General features: G+C 40.8%; 1 protein-coding gene across 2 annotated transcripts; it reads right to left on the bottom strand.

The window, feature by feature from the left end:
- Positions 1–3,145: 3,145 nt before the first annotated feature.
- On the bottom strand, positions 3,146–24,302 carry hps1 (HPS1 biogenesis of lysosomal organelles complex 3 subunit 1). 2 transcript variants are annotated; one of them, XM_029698840.1, is made up of 18 exons: positions 24,118–24,302; positions 23,145–23,308; positions 22,709–22,843; positions 20,504–20,646; positions 20,298–20,406; positions 17,870–18,030; positions 15,668–15,770; positions 15,485–15,581; positions 15,284–15,369; positions 6,813–6,980; positions 6,417–6,593; positions 5,916–5,992; positions 5,240–5,380; positions 4,984–5,049; positions 4,188–4,332; positions 3,801–3,914; positions 3,611–3,693; positions 3,146–3,355 (listed from the first exon to the last, which is right to left on the bottom strand). In XM_029698840.1, exons 2-18 carry the CDS (start codon positions 23,259–23,261, stop codon positions 3,193–3,195), a joined length of 2,085 nt encoding a protein of 694 aa, XP_029554700.1. In that variant the 5' UTR covers positions 23,262–23,308; positions 24,118–24,302; the 3' UTR covers positions 3,146–3,192. The 2 variants fall into 2 exon arrangements, with proteins under 2 accessions (XP_029554700.1, XP_029554699.1); XM_029698839.1 differs by having other exon boundaries at positions 23,145–23,274.
- Positions 24,303–24,800: the final 498 nt, after the last annotated feature.

Genomic DNA, 24,800 nt, shown 5'->3' with positions numbered 1-24,800 from the left:
GTAGCTAGGTTAACAGGATTTCTTCATATTTTATTGTGTTACAAAGTCGGGATAAAAATAAATGTTTATTTTTTGTCAAAGATCTAGACAATATACTCTGACAAAGTGGATGAATAATACTAACATTTATGTATTTATGAAAAATAAAACAAATATATCTTGTTAAGATAAGTATTCACCCCACCCTGTCAATACATGTTAAAAACACCTTTAGCAGTGATTACAGCTGTGAGTCTTTTTGGCTTAGTCTAGAAGCTTTGCACACCTTGATTGTGCAATATTTGCCAATTTCTCTTAAATAATTCCTCAAGCTCTGTCGATATGGTTGTTGATCATTGTTAGACAGCTATTTTCAAGTCTTGCCATAGACTTTCAAGCAGATGTAAGTCAAAACTGTAACTAGGCCGCTCAGGAACATTCAATGTTGTCTAAGTAAGCAACTACAGTGTAGATTTGGCATTGCGATTTGGGTTATTGTCCTGCTGAAAGATGAATTTCTCTCCCAGTGTCTGGTGGAAAGCAAACTGAATCAGGTTTTCCTCAGGGATTTTACCTGTGTTTAGCTCAATTCCATTTTTTTTAAATCCAGAAAAACACCCTAGTCCTTGCCGATTAGGACAATGTCAAAGTCCTCTGTCGAATAAACGTGTATTTGCCTCCCTCTGGTTGTCAGCTGTATCATAACCGGCCGTGATTGGAAGTCCCATAGGGCGGCGTACAATTGGGCCAGCGTCGTCCAGGTTACAGTTTGGCCGGGGTATACTGTCATTGTAAATAAGAATTTGTTCTTAACTGACTTGCCTAGTTAAATAAAGGTTAAATAAAAAATAAATACAAAAAGAATGCGACCTAGAATAAGTAAAGAAGTAATTTTGTGTGGAAGTCAAACATTTGTTTTACGTTGGAGGCAGCAGACACTTCATTTCATTTCCATAGCCCTTATCCCCTTGTCTATAGCAGAGGCATGCTGTTAAATTGGCCCAAATGTTGATTTAGATGTTCACAAATGTAACAGATTTTGACTATAACTAAAATCCTAATATGTTTGGTAAAGTAATAAAGAAGGTGAAATATATGGGGTAGATGTTCCTAAAATAGATTCTAACTATATATGGACATTTTATAAAGTATGGAAAGGCTTATTAATTCACACATTTCATTCTTTTTATCATATTTGTATATGTTTTAGTATACTTTTATTGTGTACTAGATCTTATGGGTTGAAAAGTTTTTTTTCTTTCTCAGTCATAAATAAACAATTCCAGGTGAAACAATTCCAGATTGACGACTAAAACAATAGCGAAACAGTGCAAAACGTCTGTCAGCTAAACTGGGTTTAAAGCAAAGAAACAAGGAGAAAAACAAAACCAACACAGAAACATGAAAGGATACAGTATTTTTGAGGTTTCAGAGAAAAGCCAGTGATGACAACAATGATGTATTGGCCCTGTCCGGGGGTATCATCGGATGGGGCCACAGTGTCTTCTGATCCCTCCTGTCTCAGCCTCCAGTATTTATGCTGCAGTAGTTTATGTGTCGGGGGGCTAGGGTCAGTCTGTTACATCTGGAGTATTTCTCTTGTCTTATCCGGTGTCCTGTGTGAATTTAAATATGCTCTCTCTAATTCTCTCTTTCTCTCTCTCGGAGGACCTGAGCCCTAGGACCATGCCTCAGGACTACCTGGCATGATGACTCCTTGCTGTCCCCAGTCCACCTGGCCGTGCTGCTGCTCCAGTTTCAACTGTTCTGCCTGCGGCTATGGAACCCTGACCTGTTCACCGGACGTGCTTGTTGCACCCTCGACAACTACTATGATTATTATTATTTGACCATGCTGGTCATTTATGAACATTTTAACATCTTGACCATGTTCTGTTATAATATCCACCCGGCACAGCCAGAAGAGGACTGGCCACCCCTCATAGCCTGGTTCCTCTCTAGGTTTCTTCCTAGGTTTTTGGCCTTTCTAGGGAGATTTTCCTAGGGAGTTTTTCCTAGCCACCGTGCTTCTTTCACATGCATTGCTTGCTGTTTGGGGTTTTAGGCTGGGTTTCTGTACAGCACTTTGAGATATCAGCTGATGTACGAAGGGCTATATAAATACATTTGATTTGAATTTGATTTATTGTATCATAAAAGCAGCAGGACAAGTGCTAGTCATAAACAGTATTTATCAGTGCTAAAGGTCAATCACTTGGCTATGTCTTTCCAGTGACTTGCAGATTGTAGAACAGGATGATTTGGAATATAGAATACACACTTATTGTGGGACAAACTGTCACCTGTAAACATCCTTTATTGGCACTGGTGCCCACACGTTTCAGTAGGGTTGAATGTGTAGCACCATGTTTCATGGTCACGGATGTGTGTGTGTGTCAGTGGAGGCTGGTGGGAGGAGCTATAGGAGGACAGGCTCATTGTAATGTCTGGAATGGAATTCATGGATCGGAGTCACCAACATGTGGTTTCCATATGTTTGATACCGTTCCATTTATTCCCTTTTAGCCATTGCAAACATCAGCCATAGCTCCTCCCACCAGCCTTCCCTGGTGTGTTTGTATTACCGTGGTAATGCTGTGTGTATACACTGAATGTACAAAACATTAAGTACACCTTCCTAATATTGAATTGAATCCCCCTTCACTTTTGCCCTCAGAACAGCCTTAATTCGTCGGGGGAATGGACTCTACAAGGTGTCGAAAGCGTTCCACAGAGATGCTGGTCCATGTTGACCCCATTGCTTCCCACAGTTGTGTCAAGTTGGTTGAATGTCCTTTGGGTGGTGGAACATTCTTGATACACACAGGAAACTGTTGAGTGTGAAAAACCCAGCAGCGTCGCAGTTCTTGACACAAACCGGTGCGCCTGGCACCTACTAACATACCCTGTTCAAAGACACTTACATATTTTGTCTTGTCCATTCACTATCATTACATTACATTTAAGTCATTTAGCAGACGCTCTTATCTGAATGGCACACATACACAATCCATGTCTCAGTTGTCTCAAGGCTTAAATCTTTCTTTAACCTGTCTCCTCTCCTTTATCTGCACTGATTGAAGTGGATTTAACAAGTGACATCAATAAGGGATCATAGCTTTCACCTGGTCAGTTAATGTCATGGAAAGAGCAGGTGTTCATAATGTTTTGTACAATCAGTGATCTATATGTGTGTGCGTGCGTGCGTGTCTCCTACAGTAGGGGTATACGTGAGGGCTCCCAGAGTTTGCGTGCTAGTTGACTACAGTGTTGTAGTATGTACTCTGTAGGGATGACTCCTAGATGGACTGTCAGCAGCTCATAACACTTCACCACTTCCCCCTGGTGGCTCTTACTGTAGTAGCGCAACAGCTTCCTGTGGAGGGGAACAGGAACACACACACACACACACACACACACACACACACACACACACACACACACACACACACACACACACACACACACACACACACACACACACACACACACACACACACAACACACACACACACACACACACACACACACACACACACACACACACACACACACACACACACACTCCTGTAATACAGCCATAAGTACTAGAGAATGCATTATACATATACACACACAACCTCCTCCTCACCTGTAGTAGTCCCAGGCCAGCATTCCGATGGGGGCGGAGTCGTTGGGCAGGATTGGCAGGTCCTTTACTTCCAGCTTGTAGCCCTGATTGGTCAGGTGACAGAGGTCAAGGGTCATACAAACACAATGACGTTCCAGAACATTCCAATGGAAGAATCCGGCTTGGTATACCCAACATTGAGGTCATTTACCGTTTCGTTTTCGAACCAGAGGAAGTAGCAGAAGAAGTAGTCTCCATCTCTCAGAGTGACAGTGGAATAACCCTTCTGTAGGTAAATCCTCGATGTATTAACCAGGCCCCATACCTACAGAGAGAGACCGAGAAGAAAGAGAGCGAGAAGAGGAAAGAGAGCGAGAGAGAGATACAGAGATATACAGACAGAGAAAGAAAGATAGAGACAGAGAGAGACCGAGAAATCATCATCATTTACTAAAAATATCAGACCAGCTTTACATTTACAGAGGCAACTTTTGATTTCCCATATGCATTGAGAGCCTACTTTAGTTGATTACAATCCCAAACTAGTGGATAACTCTTAGACAACCTTCTAGACCCAGTGTAGATGGTACAGTCTAACCTTGCCCTTTATGAAGTGAGCCAGTGGCCCCTTTCCTAGCTCAGAGGTTGCGCGGTCCGTGATGTTGAGAGATGGAGCGATCATCTGACCAGCGGTGCGGTCGACGTAGATGAAATGGATCAGGCCCGGGAACTCCTCAAGGTACGTAATATCCGCTGTGTTAAGGTCAATACACCTCACAACACACAGATACAGTACAAAACAGAGCCTAATACCACAACACTGTAGTAACTTCTCTGGGTACGTAACATCATCTGGATTAAATACACTTGACAATCTCTTGTCTAGAGATATCTGTCCAACATGGTCAAACTACTGTACAGTAGCAGCATCTGGTTTGATTTCAACGAGCTGCATGATTACATTCTATCCCTTCAGTGACATACAGTAGACATTTCATCCAAGATAGAAATAAAAACTGTCTGTGACATACCAGGGCACAACATACCTCATGAATAGCCATCAGCACCTATTGCTTTCAAAATGCTATGGAAATGGGGAAACATGTGAGTCTGCACTGAATTCGCCTGACAATGGGAGTTTCTACAGTCATGTAGCTATTGATCCTGGTTAGTCAAGATCAGCGGTGGCCAACCCTCTGGGAGAACAACTGGGTGTGCAGGCTTTTGGTCAAACTCGACCTCTTCGAAAGACTTTGTATAGGCTACCCCCTCTCTTTAACACACCAACCCTACATCTAACCTCATAATATTAGGAGCACAAACATAGGAAAGAAGAGGCCATTTGAGATTTCTAACATGGCTCCAGAGGGCGGGGTTAATGTGAGGCAGGATATGACACCATGGTGATGTTTCTCTTACTCTTCACCAACAGGAAGTCTTTCCAATCCATCAACTTCTCCCTGAGAGAGAAGGGGGGGGGGTATAGAGGAAGAACAAGAGGAGGGAAAGAGAATAGAGAAGATAAGAATAGTATCTTCACCTGTACAGGTATCCAGAGCTCTGTCCTACAGGCCTTTACACATTACATTCAGCACTGGTTGGTTGCTATTGAGAGAAATACTATTAGCTAGTCCTGGTCCTTATACGTACTGCACCATGGTGAGAGCTCTGTCCTGTAGACTGGGTGATAGACGCTGTGGACTCCCTCCTCCAACTGTGTTCTCTGTGATGAAACACTGTCTGTAGACTCCACACAGCTGGCTCTTCATAGTACGACACCAGGGGACCAGGCTAGGGACAGAGACAGTATGATGAAACTGTCTGTAGACTCCACACAGCTGACTCTTCACACTACCACACAAGGGGACCAGGCTAGGGACAGAGTTCAGAGCTAACATTATGATACACATCTTCCCAAATGCTAAATGGACCCATGGCAAATCAAATCAAAGTTTGATGGTTGCGTGCACAGATTTGCAGATGTTATTGCAGGAGCAGAAAAATGCTTGTATTTTCTAGCTCCAACAATGTAGTAATATCTAGCAATAATAAAAATAAACACATAATCCAGAATTGTGTTTTATAAAAAATATAAATAAATAAACACACACACACACACACACACACACACACACACACACACACACACACACACACACACACACACACACACACACACACACACACACACACACACACACACACACACACACACTGTATCTAATCCTCCAGATCTACAGTAGAACAGAGGGAGCAGGGGCTAGGGGCTAGGGGTCGACATGGAATTGGGACATAGAGAGCAGGTGGCAGTAGACAAGACACTCACTCCCTGCTGAAGCCAGGTCCTCCTCTGGTGAATGCCCGGCTCTTAAACTCTGTCCATACACTCTGTAGCTGGGACGTCTGAAAGAGAGGAGACCGACAGATGTGTTATAAATACTTTAGCAATGTTTTTATGTAACATTTTGGGCGACCCGACCATAGAATTGTGTGTTATAGATCTGTCATTCTCAATGAAAGCAAGTGTTAGACACGGTAGATATGTTCTATGTGTGCCATTTCTATGCTTCCCGTTCTTAAGTTTAGTTTCTGCGTCTTACTTCCGGTTTTGTACACCAGCTTCAAACAGCTGAAAATACAATATTTTTGGTTATGGAAAATATATTTCACAGAGGTTCAGATGGTACAATGATTCTCTACGCAATTCTTGCTTGTTTTGTCACATAAACTGAAATTAGGTTTTAAATCTGTCACTGGGAGCATATCAAATGCTTTTCAATGACAAAAAGCTTCCATATACAGATAGGACTTCATACATTACACCCACCTGTATGTCTGAGGTTCCCAATGCCCTAATGAACTTGTCCAGTTTGTTGCGGAGGTCCTGTATGGATGTCTGGCCGCGGGCCGCTGACCCCTCCAGACCTTCACTCAGACGCTTCTCCAACTTAGCAAATGCCTCCAGGAACACATAGACTGACATTGCCAGGTTACTGTTAGGTATCTAGAGAGAGAGAAGGGGGGGAGGGAGAGAGAAGGAGCAAGGGAGAGATAGAGAGAGCAGTCTTATCTCAGTGACAAATTACTGCCATCTTCTGGCTTGATCTAAAATAACATCCAAAGTTGTGAGATTTGCTTACTGTTTCTCTTTGAATGTGTGTGTCTGTCTGTGTGTATATATATGCGCGCGCGTGTGTGTGTGTGTGTGTGTGTGTATACAGACCTTAGTGAGCAGCACCAGAGTGATGCCCGGCCAGAGTGGCAGACAGTACATGGAGTGAGGCATCATGGGATAGCAGCCCTCCTTCAGCGTGACCTCTAGGAAGACTCTGCTAGGGTTCGAGGGGTCAGGGGGAGGAGCTTCCAGGGTCCGGAGACTGTCCTCCGCCATCTGAAGACAGAATGGAATTTCCATTAATTTCATCTCATGAGAAGTTACACTATATAGATTCTAAAGAACATGCAAATCCAATGGCTTTGAGCAAGGGCTCCAAGGTCTGTCTAATTTAAATGCATGATTTATGAGAAAGTCTAAGGTACATGCATTTCTCTAGTTAGGATCCAGCCCTTTTTGGTGCAGCAATGCCGTGTTGCCATTTTGTCCTAATGGCCGGGCCCTATACTACAAATCTGGTTTGAGGAAATAGCGAGGTAACTTTCGTCAACTCTGAGCTTAACTCGGGATAACCGGTGTCACAAAAGTGGCTCACCTTTTAGCCAGGTACATTAATATGGCAACGAATCCTTCAGAACTAACTTGATCCGGGGCAGGCTAACTCAGGGCTAACTCCATTTATCCTGAATGAAGTGTCTGAGCCGCGAGTTGAGGACCAATGAAATCAGCTTCCCTCCCTCTCACAAAGATTGCGTCATCATCCCCTTCATTTGAGGAAGACAATTTATTAAACATTTTATTAAATCAACATTTTTGAGTGTTTAAAAACCTATCACACTACACATTTAGTAATACCAAAATGCATTTGAAACTTTTGTATGACATTTTGTACCACAACAGCGAAAATCTTTTTTTCAGCTGAAAGACGATGCCCAGAGCTTACCCACGATGTTGCACAACGATTTAAGTAAATGAGTCATCGTTTTAGTCAAGGTATAATACATTTGGGGTTGAAGTGGGAAATCCAAAGTGGGAACTTCATGGAAATCTGTGTAAATTTTCTTCATTTTATTTCATAATACAAAATGATCAACAACGTACATCCCTACATCAAACATGTCAAACAAAACACAGGTTTAAACAAGAAAATACATAAACAATATATTCTTGTTTAAACCTGTGTTTTGTTTGACATGTTTGATGTAGGGATGTAAGTTGTTGATAATTTTGTGTGATATATATATTATATTATATTATATTATATATATATATATATATATATATATATAATATATATATAGTAATTTATAGTTTATATAGTAATTTACGACATTAACAATGTCTACACTGTATTTCTGATCAATTTGATGTTATTTTAAAAGGACAAATAAATGTGCTTTTCTTTCAAAAACAAGGACATTTCTGAGTGACCCTAAGTTTTGAACGTGTGTGTATATATAAAAAAAATCAGCTGTTTCCAACACAATAGTAATTTACGACATTAACGATGTCTACACTGTATTTCTGATCAATTTGATGTTATTTTAAAGGACTTTTGAAATTGTGTGTGTGTATGTGTATATATATATATATATATATCTGAAGAGAATGGAATATATATATATATATATATATACACACATACATACACACATACACACATACATACACACATACACACACACACACACACACATGTTCAAAAGTCCTTTAAAATAACATCAAATTGATCAGAAATACAGTGTAGACATCGTTAATGTCGTAAATTACTATTGTGTTGGAAACAGCTGATTTTTTTATGGAATATCTACATAGGCGTACAGAGGCCCATTATCAGCAACCATCACTCCTGTGTTCCAATGGCACGTTGTGTTAGCTAATTGAAGTTTGTAATTTTAAAAAGCCTAATTGATCATTAGAACACCCTTTTGCAATTATGTTAGCACAGCTGAAAATGGTTGTGCTGGTTAAAGAAGCAATAAAATTGGCCTTCTTTAGACTAGTTGAGTATCTGGAGCATCAGCATTTGTGGGTTTGATTACAGGCTCAAAATGTCCAGACACAACAAACTTTCTTCCGAAACTCATCAGTCTATTCTTGTTCTGAGAAATGAAGGCTATTCCATGCGAGAAATTGCCAAGAAACTGAAGATCTCGTACAACGCTGTGTACTACTCCCTTCACAGAACAGCTCTAACCAAAATAGAAAGAGGAGTGGGAGGCCCCGGTGCACAACTGAGCAAGAGGACAAGTACATTAGTGTCTAGTTTGAGAAAGACGCCTCACAAGTCCACAGAAGGGGCCCCTGTGTTGAGGATCAGCGTGGTGGATGTGTTGTTACCAACCTTTACCACCTGTGGACGGCCTGTCCGGAAGTCCAGGATCAAGTTGCAGAGGGAGGTGTTTAGTCCCAGGGTCCTTAGCTTATTGATGTGCTTTGAGGGCACAATGGTGTTGAACGCTGAGCTGTAGTCAATGAATAGCATTCTCACATAGACAAAAGGAACACATATGTGGAAAAGAACAGTGTGGAGTGCAATAGAGATTGCATCATCTGTGGATCTGTTGGGGGTGGTATGCAAATTGGAGTGGGTCTTGGGTTTCTGGGATAATGGTGTTGATGTGAGACATGACCAGCCTTTAAAAGCACTTCATGGCTACAGACGTGAGTGCTACGGGTCGGTAGTCATTTAGGCAGGTTACCTTGGTGTTCTTGGGCACAGGGACTATGGTGGTCTGCTTGAAACATGTTGGTATTACAGACTCAGACAGGGAGAGGTTGAAAATGGCAGTGAAGACACTTGCCAGTTGGTCAGCGCATGCTCGCAGTATACGTCCTGGTAATATGTCTGGCCCTGCGACCTTGTGAATGTTGACCTGTTTAAAGGTCTTACTCACATCGGGAGCAGAGAGCGTGATCACACAGTTTTCCTGGAGCTGGTGCTCTCATGCATGTTTCAGTGTTATTTGCCTCAAAGCGAGCATAGAAGTAGTTTAGCTTGTCTGGTAGGCTCGTGTCACTGGGCAGCTCTCGGCTGGAATCAGCCAACTGATTTATTCACCAAAGATTGCACGTTTGCTAGTAGAATGGAAGGAAGTGGAGGTTTATTCGATCTCCTATTAATTCTCAGAAGGCGGCCCGCCCACTGGCCTCTTTTTCTCCGCCTCCTCTTCACGCAAATCACGGGGATCTGGGCCTGTTCCCAAAAAAGCAGTATATCGTTCACGTCGGGCTTGTCAGACTCGTTAAAGGAAAAAAAGGATTCTGCCAGTCCGTGGTGAGTAATCGCAGTCCTGATGTCCAGAAGTTATTTTCTGGTCATAAGAGATGGTAGCGGCAACATTATGTACAAAATAAGTAAAATAGTAAGTCACAAACAATGTAAATAAATGAGAAAGAAAAAAAACAATCGGTTGGAGACACGTAAAACGTCTGGCTTCTTCTCCGGTGCCATTTTTCAAACATTTCAAGGCCATGACAGATGCTATCACATCTGCTGCAGGCGCAGTTGATGAGCTTATTTCTCAAGTCAGTTGTTCGAATGGAACTAGCTAGGGTGTTCATGTTTCCAAGTTTCAAACATATTATCTCAAATGCCATTGAAATGGCAGCAGCGGTATGACAACCAGCACATTCATGAGCATGAAATACGACTTTCCTCAGTACGAAATCCTTGACGACCCACTGTGCTGTCAGACTCAGCATGCTCATGGGGCTGATATCGCTGGCCCAAATGTCAGTCGTGAAGCTAATAGCAGTGACTCTATTACTGTGTAACTCCGGTAGGGCAACATCTGAAAAATAGCGCACTTAGTAACGTTACTGTGTACTGGTACTCAACCAGTCGGCAAAAGCCAAATTGATTCTGTATTGACATATTTTCAACCAATTGATCTTAAAATAGTTATTTATGTCAACATAATCCAATACTTCCAGATCTCCTTCAGTTATTTTATTTGAAAGGACTGACTTTTTTAGTTTGAGACTTATTTTTCTAGATGAAGTCAAGAAAGGTCTTGTTGATCGCTTTACAAATAAAGATGATGAGGGGTACACAAAGCAAGACAGTCCCTCTGCCCTGGACAGAAGCATTCTCCCAAGTATAGAAAGATCCCTTTGTAGCAAATTCTTAACTATTTTCTTGGTTCTTAATTTTAGGAGAGAAATGTATATGTTGTCTGACTAAGTGTTTTTTGATAGATATATTCCTAAATATTTAACACAGTCCTTTATAGGAATATTTTATATTTCTTTATCATCAGTCATATAAACATTTCACATTTAGAAACGTTCAGTTTTAATCCAGATGCAATAGAGAATGCAGTAACAGCATTAAGGGCATGAGCGACCTGGTCTTTGTCTTTAAAAAAAAAAGAGTAGTATTGTCAGCCAGTTGGTAAATTTAGATTTCTCTGTTAAAAAGGGATAAACCATGCAGATATGCATTATTCAGAATATCTAGAGATAGAAGTTCCACTACCAAAATGAATAAAAAGGGCAAAATTGGGCATCCCTGTCGTACACTTCTGTTGATACTGAATCTTTTGGATGTACAGAATTAAGGTTTAGTATCACAGAACTATTTATATCTTTGTAAAACATGCGAATGACTTTGATACAATTTTCACCGAAACCAAAATGTTTAAGACGCCGAAAGAAAAATGTATGTTCAATTGTGTCAAAGGCATTACAGAAGTCCAAAAATAAAACAACACCATCTGAATCAATTGCATCTGAATAATCTAAAAGGTGCAAGACTAAACGATTGTTGGAGGTTATGTGACGGCCCTTCATAAATCCTGTTTGAGTCTCATTTATAATGGTATGTATTCCTTTCTTCAATATTTTGGCATAAACCAGAGCAATCAATTTGTAATCAATATTTAATAAAGTAATTGTGTCTCCAATTGTCAATGAGAGAAGGGTCTTCGGAATCAGTGAAATAAGGCCCTTTCATAGTGGAGACCGTTTCACCATTTTCGATGCAATCTTAAAACATATAAACAACAGGGTCTTCTAGTAACTGCCAAAGCTCTCTATAGAATTCAACTGACAGGCCATCAGCGCCAGGTGATTTCCCTTTTTTCATTGAATTCAGAGCCTCTCTAATTTCTTCGATTGAAACAGGTGAATTGCAAACTGAGTGGAAATCATCCTAAATTACAGGGCCATAACTCCCGAATGTGGCAAATTTAAGCTTTCACAACCATCTTCCTGAAATTGTGAGTTGTAAAGGTTTTCATAAAAGGAATTGACAAATGTTGATATTGTAATGGGATCTTTCCATAATACATCCTTAATTTTGAGTGCCGATATAGATTTTCTTTTGTTGTTTCTCTTTTCAAATGCAAAAAAACAACTGGTGTTTCTTTCCTCCTCTTCAATACATTTGGTTCTTGATCTGACAAAAGCACTATTTGCCAGATCCGTGTAAAGCTGTTCGAATTGTAGTTGTAAAGATTTAAGTACAAACTCTTCTTCTTGAGATAGTTTTTATGAAAGATAATCTATCAAGCTTGCTCATCAAATCTTTTTCTCTAAAAGGTTCTTCAGGTGCTTCAGCTCTTTGGCACGTTTAATGGCTACAACTCTGACTTTATATTAAAGAATTCCATCTACTTCCATGACCCAAGTCTTTTCTTACAAAAATATATTTGGCTAAAGATTTGATGTTTCCAATAAAAATAGGATCTTTAAGAAGTGTGTTGTTTAATTTCCAATATCCTCGAATACCTTTAGAATTTTTAGAAGCTTGTAAATTCAGGGAAATTAAATGATGATCAGAAAAGGGAGCCAACTGATGATCTACATCTATAACAAACTGTAACAAAAAGGGGGAAATTAGGAATAAATCTATTCTAGATTTTCGTGACATAGTTTGGTTGGTCCAGGTATAACCCTTTGCATCCGGACTGAAATAACACCAGGCATCATCAACAGAGAGATCCTTGCATAATGTTGTAATGATATTGTTATTTTGAGAGCTTTGACTCATTCTAGGAGGAAAACAAGCAGCAGAGTCATCAGGTGTTTCGTTAAAATCTCCTGAGAGAATTAGAAAAGCCTCTGAATATTTGTTGCATAAATCCTGTAACTTTCTGGTAAGTTGGGCTAAAAGGGTCTTATTTGGAGCATGTGAGTTACAATACAGATGATGAAAATAGCATTGTCAAGTTTAACCGTTACTATGACCCATCTGCCATCCTGTGACGATGTGGATTCTAGAATGTTGCCTTTAAACTTGTGGATAAGCGTCAAAACACCAGCAGAATGGTTTGATCCATGACTGAAATAGGCCATGACTTCCAAAAGTTCAAGTCACTTTACACAAATGAGTTTCCTGAAGAAAAACTAAATCTGGATTACTGCATTTACAATATAAAAATTAGTCTTTCTTTTTGTAAGATCTCTCAAACCCCTAGCATTCAGGCTAACGATATTGAGAGAGTTGAAAACAAACTCCTGCATTAAAAAATAAAGAGACACAAACTAGACAGATGTAGTAATGTGAACAATAAAACAAACAGTAAACCTTGAGAGGGTTAATCCGACAGAAAACTACACTCAGTTGAGGTAGCGGTGGTTAACAGTATAACAAATCCCTTTTTTCTTTTGGCAAGTGTTCATAAATTGTAGTTCGAACTGTACATTTACTCATGGCAGTACAGTAAATGTACTCTTGGCAGTACTCACAGTTCAAGTGTGGTTCATGTCAGAGCTAGCCAGTAATATTTCTTCCTTCGGTGAACGCGTGTGTGCCCTTGAACCCAGCCTTCTTTCCCTCTTGTCGTGCTTTCTGTATAATTGGCCACAGTTTCTCCCTGGCAGTCTGATCCTGCGGTATCAGAGCCTCTTTGATGCGGAGCGTCTTCTCGTCCAGAAACCTGTTCCCCTTGGCCATTTTCCAGATGATGTCCCTGTAGTGGCGCATAGTGAAGCGCAGGAGGACATTGCGAGGGGGTCCATCAGATCTTCGTTTCCCAAGTCGATGAACCACGTCGATCACGTTTCTTAGCTTGTCTTTGATGCACGGAGCTACCTTTCCCAGGATATTAATAACGGCTTCCCTAATGTCCTCTCCCGCCACCTCTTTTACACCTTGGATTTTCAGATTACACCTGCGAGAGTACCGTTGAAGTTCAGCTACATTCTCACACAGCTCATTATTTGGGGATTGCAGTTTCTTCAGGTCGTTCTCTAGGAATGTTATATTTTCCTTGTTCTCGCTCACAACTGTGTGAAGCTGACGGACAGTCTCTGACAAATTATACATTTTCTTTGATGTTTCTTCATTAGCCCGCTCTATGATGGACACTTGTTTAGTAGATGGTCTTGTTTAGTAGTCAGGGTCTGGATTGCAGAGAAAAGTTCAGACATGGAAATCCTCTCACTTTTTTCTCCTGTGGATTTTTAATTGGGGTCAGAGGTAAAGAGGTTGCAAGGATCTCTTCCTGGTACGTCTTGTTCTTTCTCTTGCTTGAGCTAGCGACATCTTGTGTATCCATGCTGCTCTGGCTCTCGTCGTAGGTAACTAGCATGCCTGCAGTCTTCTGTGAGGCTTGGATATTTTATCTTCTCTTGTTTTCCTGTCGTGTTCTTCCCATTCAACTTGACAAACTCTAAACTTGCCATATGTAGCTAAAACAAGTTATAGTTAGTTTATTGCTACATTGATAGGCAATATTCGATTGTTAACCACCTAACCCTCAAAGTTGCTTGGACAAGCGTGAAAACAATCCCTCTCACAGCGACGCCATCTAGGCTCCGGAAATCGGTTCAATGCTGTGCGTTTCCCCAATGAGATGACGTGCAAATATATACTTTTCAGGGCTGGGTTTTATTTGAATGTTACCATCCACCAGCATGGCATGTTTATTACTCAGAAGCCCCCGAAAAGTTCTTCCTCTTCACAAGTCTCAACGTCCATTTGGGTGCCTGAGCCATGGAGCAAATTAAAATAGGAGGTGCATACTTATGTTTGTGCACCTCCACTTTTTTACCAGATATTTATCATAATATAATGGATAATTTGTTAATTGAAAAAAAATGACAATTTTATAAAATGATATGATTGCATTTTGCAACCCTGCTCCCCCAAGATGAATGGTTTTGACCACTTAAGTTTGGCTTCCCTACATGCACCAAAGCTAGAAAGCACTATATCACAACAAATGTCTATCCTATAATGAAAAATCACCCACGAGGATCTTGCTTATCTATTTTTTTGTGCTGTTAGATTTGTATTGGTGTTTCATCCGATCAAATCAAATGTATTTATATAGCCCTTCTTACATCAGCTGATATCTCAAAGTGCTGTACAGAAACCCAGCCTAAAACCCCAAACAGCAAGCAATGCAGGTGTAGAAGCACGGTGGCTAGGAAAAACTCCCTAGAAAGGCCAAAACCTAGGAAGAAACCTAGAGAGGAACCAGGCTATGATGGGTGGCCAGTCCTCTTCTCGATGCGCTCAGGGTGTTGTTACATATCATTTGCACGATCAACATCCACGTTCGTAACATGGATGAAGCCTGAGCTGGAATGTTCATCTAACCCCCCCCCCCCCCCCCCCCCCAGCTCACCTGAATGTCTGGATCCAAAAACTCGAACACAGGAGTACCGCTCCCCACATGACAGCTCTCTTCATGCCTGCTCTCCTCATGCCTGCCTGCAAAGAGAGCGAGCAGAGGGTTAGTGGGTTGAACCAAAGGCAGTGGAAGTATAGCACATCACTGCACCAAGCCACATAGGCAAAAATGACAGAGCACGGCACAGACACCTACCTGAATTAACAGAGTCCCTGTCAGTCCCTGAGTCCCTATTAGTAGGGGAAGGCTCTGGAGTGTAGAATATATCTGGGGCTGAGGTGTTCTCCACATCCTGCACACACACCACACAGCTATTAAACTTCAGAAGCATTCAGACAGAGTATGATATTCTTCTTCTTTCACTCTCAGTGCTCCTACCTCGGGGGCAGTATCCTCCAGGTCAATGTTGCTAGGATACATGTTCTGCACCATGACGATAAGAGCCAGCAGGTCAGACGAGGTGAGGGTACTAGCGTTACGACTGTGGGGGAGAGGAGATGGATGGATAGAAAGGTATTCAGAGCAGGTTTGGGGTCAATTCAAGTCACTCAATTCAGGAAGTGATTTGAATTTAAAATTCAGAAATGTATTTTTTTTTAATAACTCCTAAACTCCTTTTCAGTTTATTGAGAAAGCATTGAAAATGAATGCAACTGAATTGGAATTTCAGTTTATTTCCTATTTTCCTGAATTGACCCCAACCCTGATTCAGAGGTACCTCCCTCTATACGTGATTTGCAATGTCATATTATGTGAAGATGCTCTTTATTATGTGAAAAAGTGATGTTACAGTGGCCTGTCAACCTGGAGTAGAAAGCGTGTAGTTTTGTGAGAAGAGTAATGGACAGTAACCTGGAATAGAAGGCTAGTAGTTTGGTGTTAATAGTAATGGACAGTAACCTGGAATAGAAGGCTAGTAGTTTGGTGTTAATAGTAATGGACAGTAACCTGGAATAGAAGGCTAGTAGTTTGGTTTTAATAGTAATGGACAGTAACCTGGAACAGAAGGCTAGTAGTTTGGTTTTAATAGTAATGGACAGTAACCTGGAACAGAAGGCTAGTAGTTTGGTGTTAATAGTAATGGACAGTAACCTGGAATAGAAGGCTAGCAGTTTGGTGTTAATAGTAATGGACAGTAACCTGGAACAGAAGGCTAGTAGTTTGGTGTTAATAGTAATAGACAGTAACCTGGAATAGAAGGCTAGTAGTTTGGTGTTAATAGTAATGGACAGTAACCTGGAATAGAAGGTTAGTAGTTTGGTGTTAATAGTAATGGACAGTAACCTGGAATAGAAGGCTAGTAGTTTGGTGTTAATAGTAATGGACAGTAACCTGGAATAGAAGGCTAGTAGTTTGGTGTTAATAGTAATGGACAGTAACCTGGAACAGAAGGCTAGTAGTTTGGTGTTAATAGTAATGGACAGTAACCTGGAATAGAAGGCTAGTAGTTTGGTGTTAATAGTAATGGACAGTAACCTGGAAGAGAAGGCTAGTAGTTTGGTGTTAATAGTAATAGACAGTAACCTGGAATAGAAGGCTAGTAGTTTGGTTTTAATAGTAATGGACAGTAACCTGGAATAGAAGGCTAGTAGTTTGGTGTTAATAGTAATGGACAGTAACCTGGAATAGAAGGCTAGTAGTTTGGTGTTAATAGTAATGGACAGTAACCTGGAATAGAAGGTTAGTAGTTTGGTGTTAATAGTAATGGACAGTAACCTGGAATAGAAGGCTAGTAGTTTGGTGTTAATAGTAATGGACAGTAACCTGGAATAGAAGGCTAGTAGTTTGGTTTTAATAGTAATGGACAGTAACCTGGAATAGAAGGCTAGTAGTTTGGTGTTAATAGTAATGGACAGTAACCTGGAATAGAAGGCTAGGAGTTTGGTGTTAATAGTAATGGACAGTAACCTGGAATAGAAGGCTAGGAGTTTGGTGTTAATAGTAATGGACAGTAACCTGGAATAGAAGGCTAGGAGTTTGGTGTTAATAGTAATGGACAGTAACCTGGAATAGAAGGCTAGTAGTTTGGTGTTAATAGTAATGGACAGTAACCTGGAATAGAAGGCTAGGAGTTTGGTGTTAATAGTAATGGACAGTAACCTGGAATAGAAGGCTAGTAGTTTGGTGTTAATAGTAATGGACAGTAACCTGGAATAGAAGGCTAGTAGTTTGGTGTTAATAGTAATGGACAGTAACCTGGAATAGAAGGCTAGGAGTTTGGTGTTAATAGTAATGGACAGTAACCTGGAATAGAAGGCTAGGAGTTTGGTGTTAATAGTAATGGACAGTAACCTGGAATAGAAGGCTAGGAGTTTGGTGTTAATAGTAATGGACAGTAACCTGGAATAGAAGGCTAGTAGTTTGGTGTTAATAGTAATGGACAGTAACCTGGAATAGAAGGCTAGGAGTTTGGTGTTAATAGTAATGGACAGTAACCTGGAATAGAAGGCTAGTAGTTTGGTGTTAATAGTAATGGACAGTAACCTGGAATAGAAGGCTAGTAGTTTGGTGTTAATAGTAATGGACAGTAACCTGGAATAGAAGGCTAGTAGTTTGGTGTTAATAGTAATGGACAGTAACCTGGAATAGAAGGCTAGGAGTTTGGTGTGCACCAGTATGAATGCATGGAGGACCTCCTCTCCTGCTCTCTCCACACTACTGTTGATCTGCTGCACCAAGCGACGCTCGAGAAACTCTATACACTGTTCACATAGAGTAGGATGGATCAACCTCTCTACTGCCTGATGGAGGGAGACAGAGACATACGTTGTATATACAGTACCAGTCAAAGGTTTGGACACATCTACTCATTCAAAGGTTTTTCTTTATTTTTACTATTTTCCACATTGTAGAATAATAGTGAAGACATCAACACTATGAAATAACACATATGGAATCATGTAGTAACCAAAAAGTGTTAAACAAATCAAAATATATTTTATATTCTTCAATGTAGCCACCCTATGTGCAAAGCTGTCATCAAGGCAATCTTGGAATTCTCTCAACCAGCTTCATGAGGTAGTCACCTGGAATGCTTTCAATTAACAGGTGTGCCTTGTTAAAAGTTAATTTGTAGAATTTCTTTCCTTTTTAATGCATTTGAGCCAATCAGTTGTGTTGTGACAAGGTAGGAGTGTGTTGTGACAGCAGATAGCCCTATGTGGTAAAAGACCAAGTCCATATTATGGCAAGAACAGCTCAAATAAGCAAAGAGAAACGACAGTCCATCATTACTTTAAGACATGAAGGTCAGTCTATCCTGAACATTTCAAGAACTTTTTAAGTTTCTTCAAGTTTAGTCGCAAAAGCCATCAAGCGCTATGATGAAACTGGTTATCATGAGGACCGCCACAGGAAAGGAAGACCCAGAGTTGCCTCTGCTGCAGAGGATAAGTTCATTACAGTTACCAGCCTCAGAAATTGCAGCCCAAATAAATGCTACAGAGTTCAAATAACAGACACATCTCAACATCAACTGTTCAGAGGGGACTGCGTGAATCTTGACCATGTTCTGTTATAATATCCACCCGGCACAGCCAGAAGAGGACTGGCCACCCCTCATAGCCTGGTTCCTCTCTAGGTTTCTTCCTAGGTTTTTGGCCTTTCTCAGGAGTTTTTCCTAGGGAGTTTTTCCCAGCCACCGTGCTTCTTTCACATGCATTGCTTGCTGTTTGGGGTTTTAGGCTGGGTTTCTGTACAGCACTTTGAGATTTCAGCTGATGTACGAAGGGCTATATAAATAAATTTGATTTGATTTGATTTGAATCAGGCCTTCATGGTCAAATTGCTGCAAAGAAACCACTACTAAAGGACACCAATAAGAAGAAGAGACTTGCTTGGGCCAAGAAACACGAGCAATGGACATTAGACCGGTGGAAATCTGTCCTTTGGTCTGATGAGTCCAAATTTGAGATTTTTGGTTCTAACCGCAGTGTCTTTGTGAGACAGAGTAGGTGAACGATCTCTGCATGTGTGGTTCCCACCATGAAGCATGGAGGAGGAGGTGTGATGGTGTGGGGGTGCTTTGCTGGTGACACAGTCTGTGATTTATTTAGAATTTAAGGCACACTTAACCAGCATGGCTACCACAGCATTCTGCAGCAATATGCTATCCCATCTGGTTTGCGGTTAGTGGGACTATCATTTGTTTTTCAACAGGACAATGGACCAACACACCGCCAGGCTGTGTAAGGGCTATTTGACCAAGAAGGAGAATGATGGAGTGCTGCATCAGATGACCTGGCCTCCACAATCACCCGACCTCAACCCAATTGAGATGGTTTGGGATGAGTTGGACCGTAGAGTGAAGGAAAAGCAGCCAACAAGTGCTCAGCATATGTGGGAACTCCTTCAAGACTGCTGTAAAAGCATTCCTCATGAAACTGGTTGAGAGAATGCCAAGAGTGTGCAAAGCTGTCATCAAGGCAAAGGGTGGCTACTTTGAAGAATCTCAAAAACATAAAATATATTTTGATTTGTTTAACCCTTTTTTGGTTACTATATGATTCCATATCTGCTATTTCATAGTTTTGACATCTTCACTATTATTCTACAATGTAGAAAATAGTAAAAATAAAGAGAAACCCTTGAAAGAGTAGGTGTGTCCAAACTTTTGACTGGTACTGTATGTTGCCGTGGAGGTCAAAACTACATTTCCCAATTGGGGAGAAGAGTGAGTACAGTATAGCACAGTTTACAGTACAATTTCCTCCACATTATAAACTGGGTGGTTTGAGGCCTGAATGCTGATTGGCTGACAGCCGTGGTATATCAGACGTATACTACGGGAATGACAAAAACATTTATTTTTACTGCTCTAATTACGTTGGTAACCAGTTTACAATAGCAATAAGGCACCTCGGGGGTTTGTGGTATATAGCCAATATACCACAGCTAAGGGCTGTATCCAGGCACTCCGCATTGCGTCGTGCTTAAGAACATCCCTTAGCTGTGGTATATTGGTCATATACCACACCCCATCTGGCCCTATTGCTTAATTCTATAGTACCTCTACTAAAAAGCTCTGGTCCTGCTCTCGGAGGCGGCTGTAGGTCTCCAGGAGGCTCTGTAGATATTTCCATAGATTGGTCCTCTGCTCTGTGTCCTGAGGACGCAGCCTGGAGAGAAACCACAAAGTCCATTAGGACACAAGTCCATCTGTCACACACAAACACAGCTCTAATGAACTTCATAAAGGTAAGAGTCACGTCATACTCTTTCCTGATCAGGGTGCTGCTGAGGGTAACCATGCCGAAGAGGACCTCAATCATCTTCTTCATCACGTAAATCTTCCTCTTCAGATCCTCCTCGTCCTCTTCACGGTCTCCGTTCACAGCGATGTACAGACACTCCTCAAACTGTCAATCAACATCTCAATCAGTCAATATTTCCATCAATCAAATAATCAATCCCTCAATCACCCCTAATCGGTTCCCATTCACACACAGCGATGTACTACATGTACCAAGCTCTTTATTAACACAACTGAGAGGCTTGGATTGGTGTAAGGAATATGGAGGACGCTCCTCTTAATATGTTGGAAGACTCACATGGCTAACAACTATCTCGTCCTTTGAGATCCGTGAACACCGGAAGGCGTAGGGGCTAGGAGCAGAAAAGGTACCCAGTCATTTGGTCTGAATGGAACTGCTGTTGGCTATTGGCCATGTCATCTTAACCCATTTACAGAGCCACACAGTCTGATCCCATGACTACTGCGAGGTTCAGGCATGCTCACATGATGTGAAGCTTTACTGAACAGCAGGCTTTCACTGTTACTACAGCACAGTAGAGGAACTGTAATTCAGTGGCTTATGCGGTCAAATGAGTTGTAGGGGAGAATGGGGTAAGTTTAGAATTTTTTTTACATTCAGCATCACTCTGTCAAGGGAAATATAGTATTCTTTCTAACAAAGATACTGTAGCTACATACACTACCGTTCAAAAGTTTGGGGTCAAAGAAATGTCCTTGTTTTTGAAAGAAAAACACAATTTTTGTCCATTAAAATAACATCAAATTGATCAGAAATACAGTGTAGACATTGTTTATGTTGTAAATGACTATTGTAGCTGGAAACGGCTGATTTTTATGGAATATCTACATAGGCGTACAGAGGCCCATTATCAGCAACCATAACTCCTGTGTTCCAATGGCACGTTGTGTTAGCTAATCCAAGTTTATAATTTTAAAAGGCTAATTGATCATTATAAAACCCTTTTGCAATTATGTTAGCACAGCTGAAAACAGTTGTTTTGATTAAAAAAGCAATAAAACGGACCTTCTTTAGACTAGTTGAGTATCTGGAGTATCAACATTTGTGGGTTCGATTACAGGCTCAAAATGGCCAGAAAATAAAAACTTTCTTCTGAAACTTGTTAGTCTATTCTTGTTCTGAGAAATGAAGGCTATTTCATGTGAGAAATTGCCAAGAAACTGAAGATCTCGTACAACGCTGTGTACTACTCCCTTCACAGAACAGCTCTAACCAGAATAGAAAGAGGAGTGGGAGGCCCCGGTGCACAACTGAGCAAGAGGACAAGTACATTAGTGTCCAGTTTGAGAAACAGACACCTCATAAGTCCTCAACTGACAGCTTCATTAAATAGTACAATTTACCATGGGTATGGGGTAAGTTGACTTGCGGGACAGGGTAAATTAAACCACCTACACGTCTGTACTGAATGAAATATTAACACTACCTTTTTAAAACCATGTCTATCTTTATTTCCCAAACCCAATTACTTTTTTTTGTATTTTAATCATATTTTAACACAGGCGTAACACCTAACAAACACTTTGTACTTTTTAAAACACTTGTAACATAGGCCAGGCCCTGTTGTTACCTCATATCCCAACGCCTGGGTAGAAAACACTTCAATTTGCTCAACTTGCCATGGGCTCAACCATTGGCTCAACTTATCCCAAGGCAAATATTTTGACTATATAAGCCCACACAGTTACAAGAATGCACTTTCATGCTAAGTTTGAGACCTCATATTGAATCTTATTGAGACTCCAACTGATGTATAGAACCATCTTAAAAGTATCTACTTTGGTGTAGATACAAGCATCACCAAACCTCTACCCGATAAATTAGTTTGTACTTGGTGAAAATCAATTATTTTGGACGCAACTTGCTTACCACTTTTTCTATGTGGTTTCTTCCTTCACAGACTCCATGAAATGATGACCTCTTCCTAAATATATGGTCAATTGATACATTTTATGTATGGTTTCCTAGAAACAAGGTTAGCTCAACTTACCCCACTCTCCCCTACACTTATTTTATGACCACTCTTTACTATGGGCATAGTTCTGTCACAAATTGCCCTGTATCTGTTGAAGTGTTTTTGTGTCATGACGCAACATTAGTTTCCTGTGTGTGTGTGTGTGTGTGTGTGTGTGTGTGTGTGTATTACCTGATGTAGCACATAGGTGTGGTTGTTCTCAGTAGTAAAGGATGTATAGCTGTCTCCCAGTCTGTCCACCATGGTACTGCAGGAGATGATGATGGGGGCAAACAGAGTGTTGATGCTGTCCTCAAATGCTGGCGGCTGGGAGGGATGGAAAGAAACACTCAACCATATCCTCTACCGGAATCTCTCCTCATAACCCCAATTTTCTGCTCTGGAATGACCATGAGGGATTATGGTACAACATGAACCAGCCAACATGTCTACAACCGCTGCCGGACAGACCAGAGAGTTCAGCAAGTCACAGAAATGTGATATGAATGAGGTCACTGGGGATATTTGGGTTAATCCATATATGCAATATGCTATCATTGCTTCTATATTTATGTAATAGACAAGACGACTTGAACCATCCTGTATCCCTCGCTCGCTCCCGTCTTACCTTCTCCCCCTCTTCCTGTGATGCTCCATATTGCTCCTGGATGTTGAGTTCAAACTCTGGGTCTGTCCAATAGAAGAGGACCTCAGCGCTCTCACTGGCGATCAGCAGACACTTCATAGTGGGATCTTATCTGTAGCAACCAACCATACCAGCACTGTTGTCATCTGCAGAATATGCAGCTTTTATTTGATTTTTTATTTAACTAGGCAAGTCAGTCTGTTACAGTTTGAAACATTCTTTGCAATACACACAGCTCTTAAATAGGCTAAGCAAATGATTCGTAAGAAGCAACATTTTTTGCCATATTACAGGAAACCACGGAACAACATTACACTGCAATTGGATAGTTATGAGCTTACATGCAAAGATAGATTTATAGAGTTACCACATTTGTGATGAATCATTTGTATTATCTAGGAAAACAGAATAACAGTGTTGGTGTAACTGTCTCTACTTACATAGCTGGTATGAGGGAATAACATAAGTTATTCTCATATCAACAATATATGTGCAATTCATGAAGAGGACAAACCACGTCCAAGTTTCTTCTGGACTCATAATTGAATTCATTCTCTGATAACTGCATTTGTAGAGTGGTCATATGATGAAGAGCATGGTAAATAAGAAGAGCACCAAGCCTTGCCAAACTATCATGCCGCACGAGTCAAACATCCAGACTATGCGGATGGTCTTCAGTGATCACCAATGCATGGCTGACAGGTCGGACCTCAACCCACCACAGGGGTGGCGCAACGTAGAATATAGCGTTTACCCATATGGTACTTCGAAGTTTGCCTTCTAACGCTCATACAATAACATTATAAATATGTCATGCACAGAGCTGACATTAGCCTATTCTATAGGCATATTCAACGTGACAAATATATGTTTTAAACAATTCATTTCTATTAGGATATTCTTGCACCCATCAGTAGGCTATAATAATAACAAAATGTTACACAAAGTAACTTACCTGTGGCCTATCAGTTATGCATCATATTTACCCCTCCGTGATTTCCACCAGTTAAATCAGATGTTGTTAAAATGTACCTCTTAGTTCGAAACCCTTAGCTTTCCGTTTAGAAACGATCCTACTTTGAAACTGTATTGCAACATTTCTCAACTCAGCTTCCGTGGTGAAACTTGGAGCCGAATCATGTGACACTAACAGCGGAAGCTAAGCTCCTCCTAGAAATATGACTCTACATTAAACGCAGGTCTATGATCAGTTTTCTCTCCCGATGCGTTCTCTTAGAAACGGCGAAGGTAAAAGTAAAACTGACTGCAGATCAGTGTTTAGTTTTGACGTTGGCTCCCAGACGGTGAAAGGGTAATCCTTTCATTGGTGTTAGATAATTAGGTGAGTTAAAGTCATGTGCTGAAGACTAGACTGAAGCGCATGATTCTGACAGTTGTGATGATCTGGTATTCATTGAATGTACTATGGTGTTGTGTGTGTGCGTGCGTGCGTACATACGTGTGTGCATGGAGAGAGATTTCATGTGTCATTCACTTACTTCCTTGTGAGAGTCATAGGCCTACATTATTGTATCACATGAGATAAGTAGCCTAGCTGACATATTGAGCAGAATCATTTGTTTCATTGTCAAGACAGGCACATCATTATAATTAGAAAGGATGTTCAGAGTTATACAA

Source organism: Salmo trutta, chromosome 18 (assembly GCF_901001165.1).
Source record: "Salmo trutta chromosome 18, fSalTru1.1, whole genome shotgun sequence".
NCBI classification, from domain to species: domain Eukaryota; kingdom Metazoa; phylum Chordata; class Actinopteri; order Salmoniformes; family Salmonidae; genus Salmo; species Salmo trutta.
Note: the sequence above shows the minus strand (reverse complement) of the source record. Positions and strands in the feature narration are given on the sequence as shown.

Excerpts from the sequence above, each read along its gene's own strand:
- hps1 (XM_029698840.1), bottom strand. The coding sequence starts at position 23,261 with ATGAAGTGTCTGCTGATCGCCAGTGAGAGCGCTGAGGTCCTCTTCTAT. Across the intron at positions 20,647-22,708 it reads ACACCTATGTGCTACATCAG|TTTGAGGAGTGTCTGTACAT; the intron begins GTAATACACACA and ends GTTGATTGACAG. Across the intron at positions 6,981-15,283 it reads TTTTGGATCCAGACATTCAG|ATGGCGGAGGACAGTCTCCG; the intron begins GTGAGCTGGGGG and ends TTCTGTCTTCAG.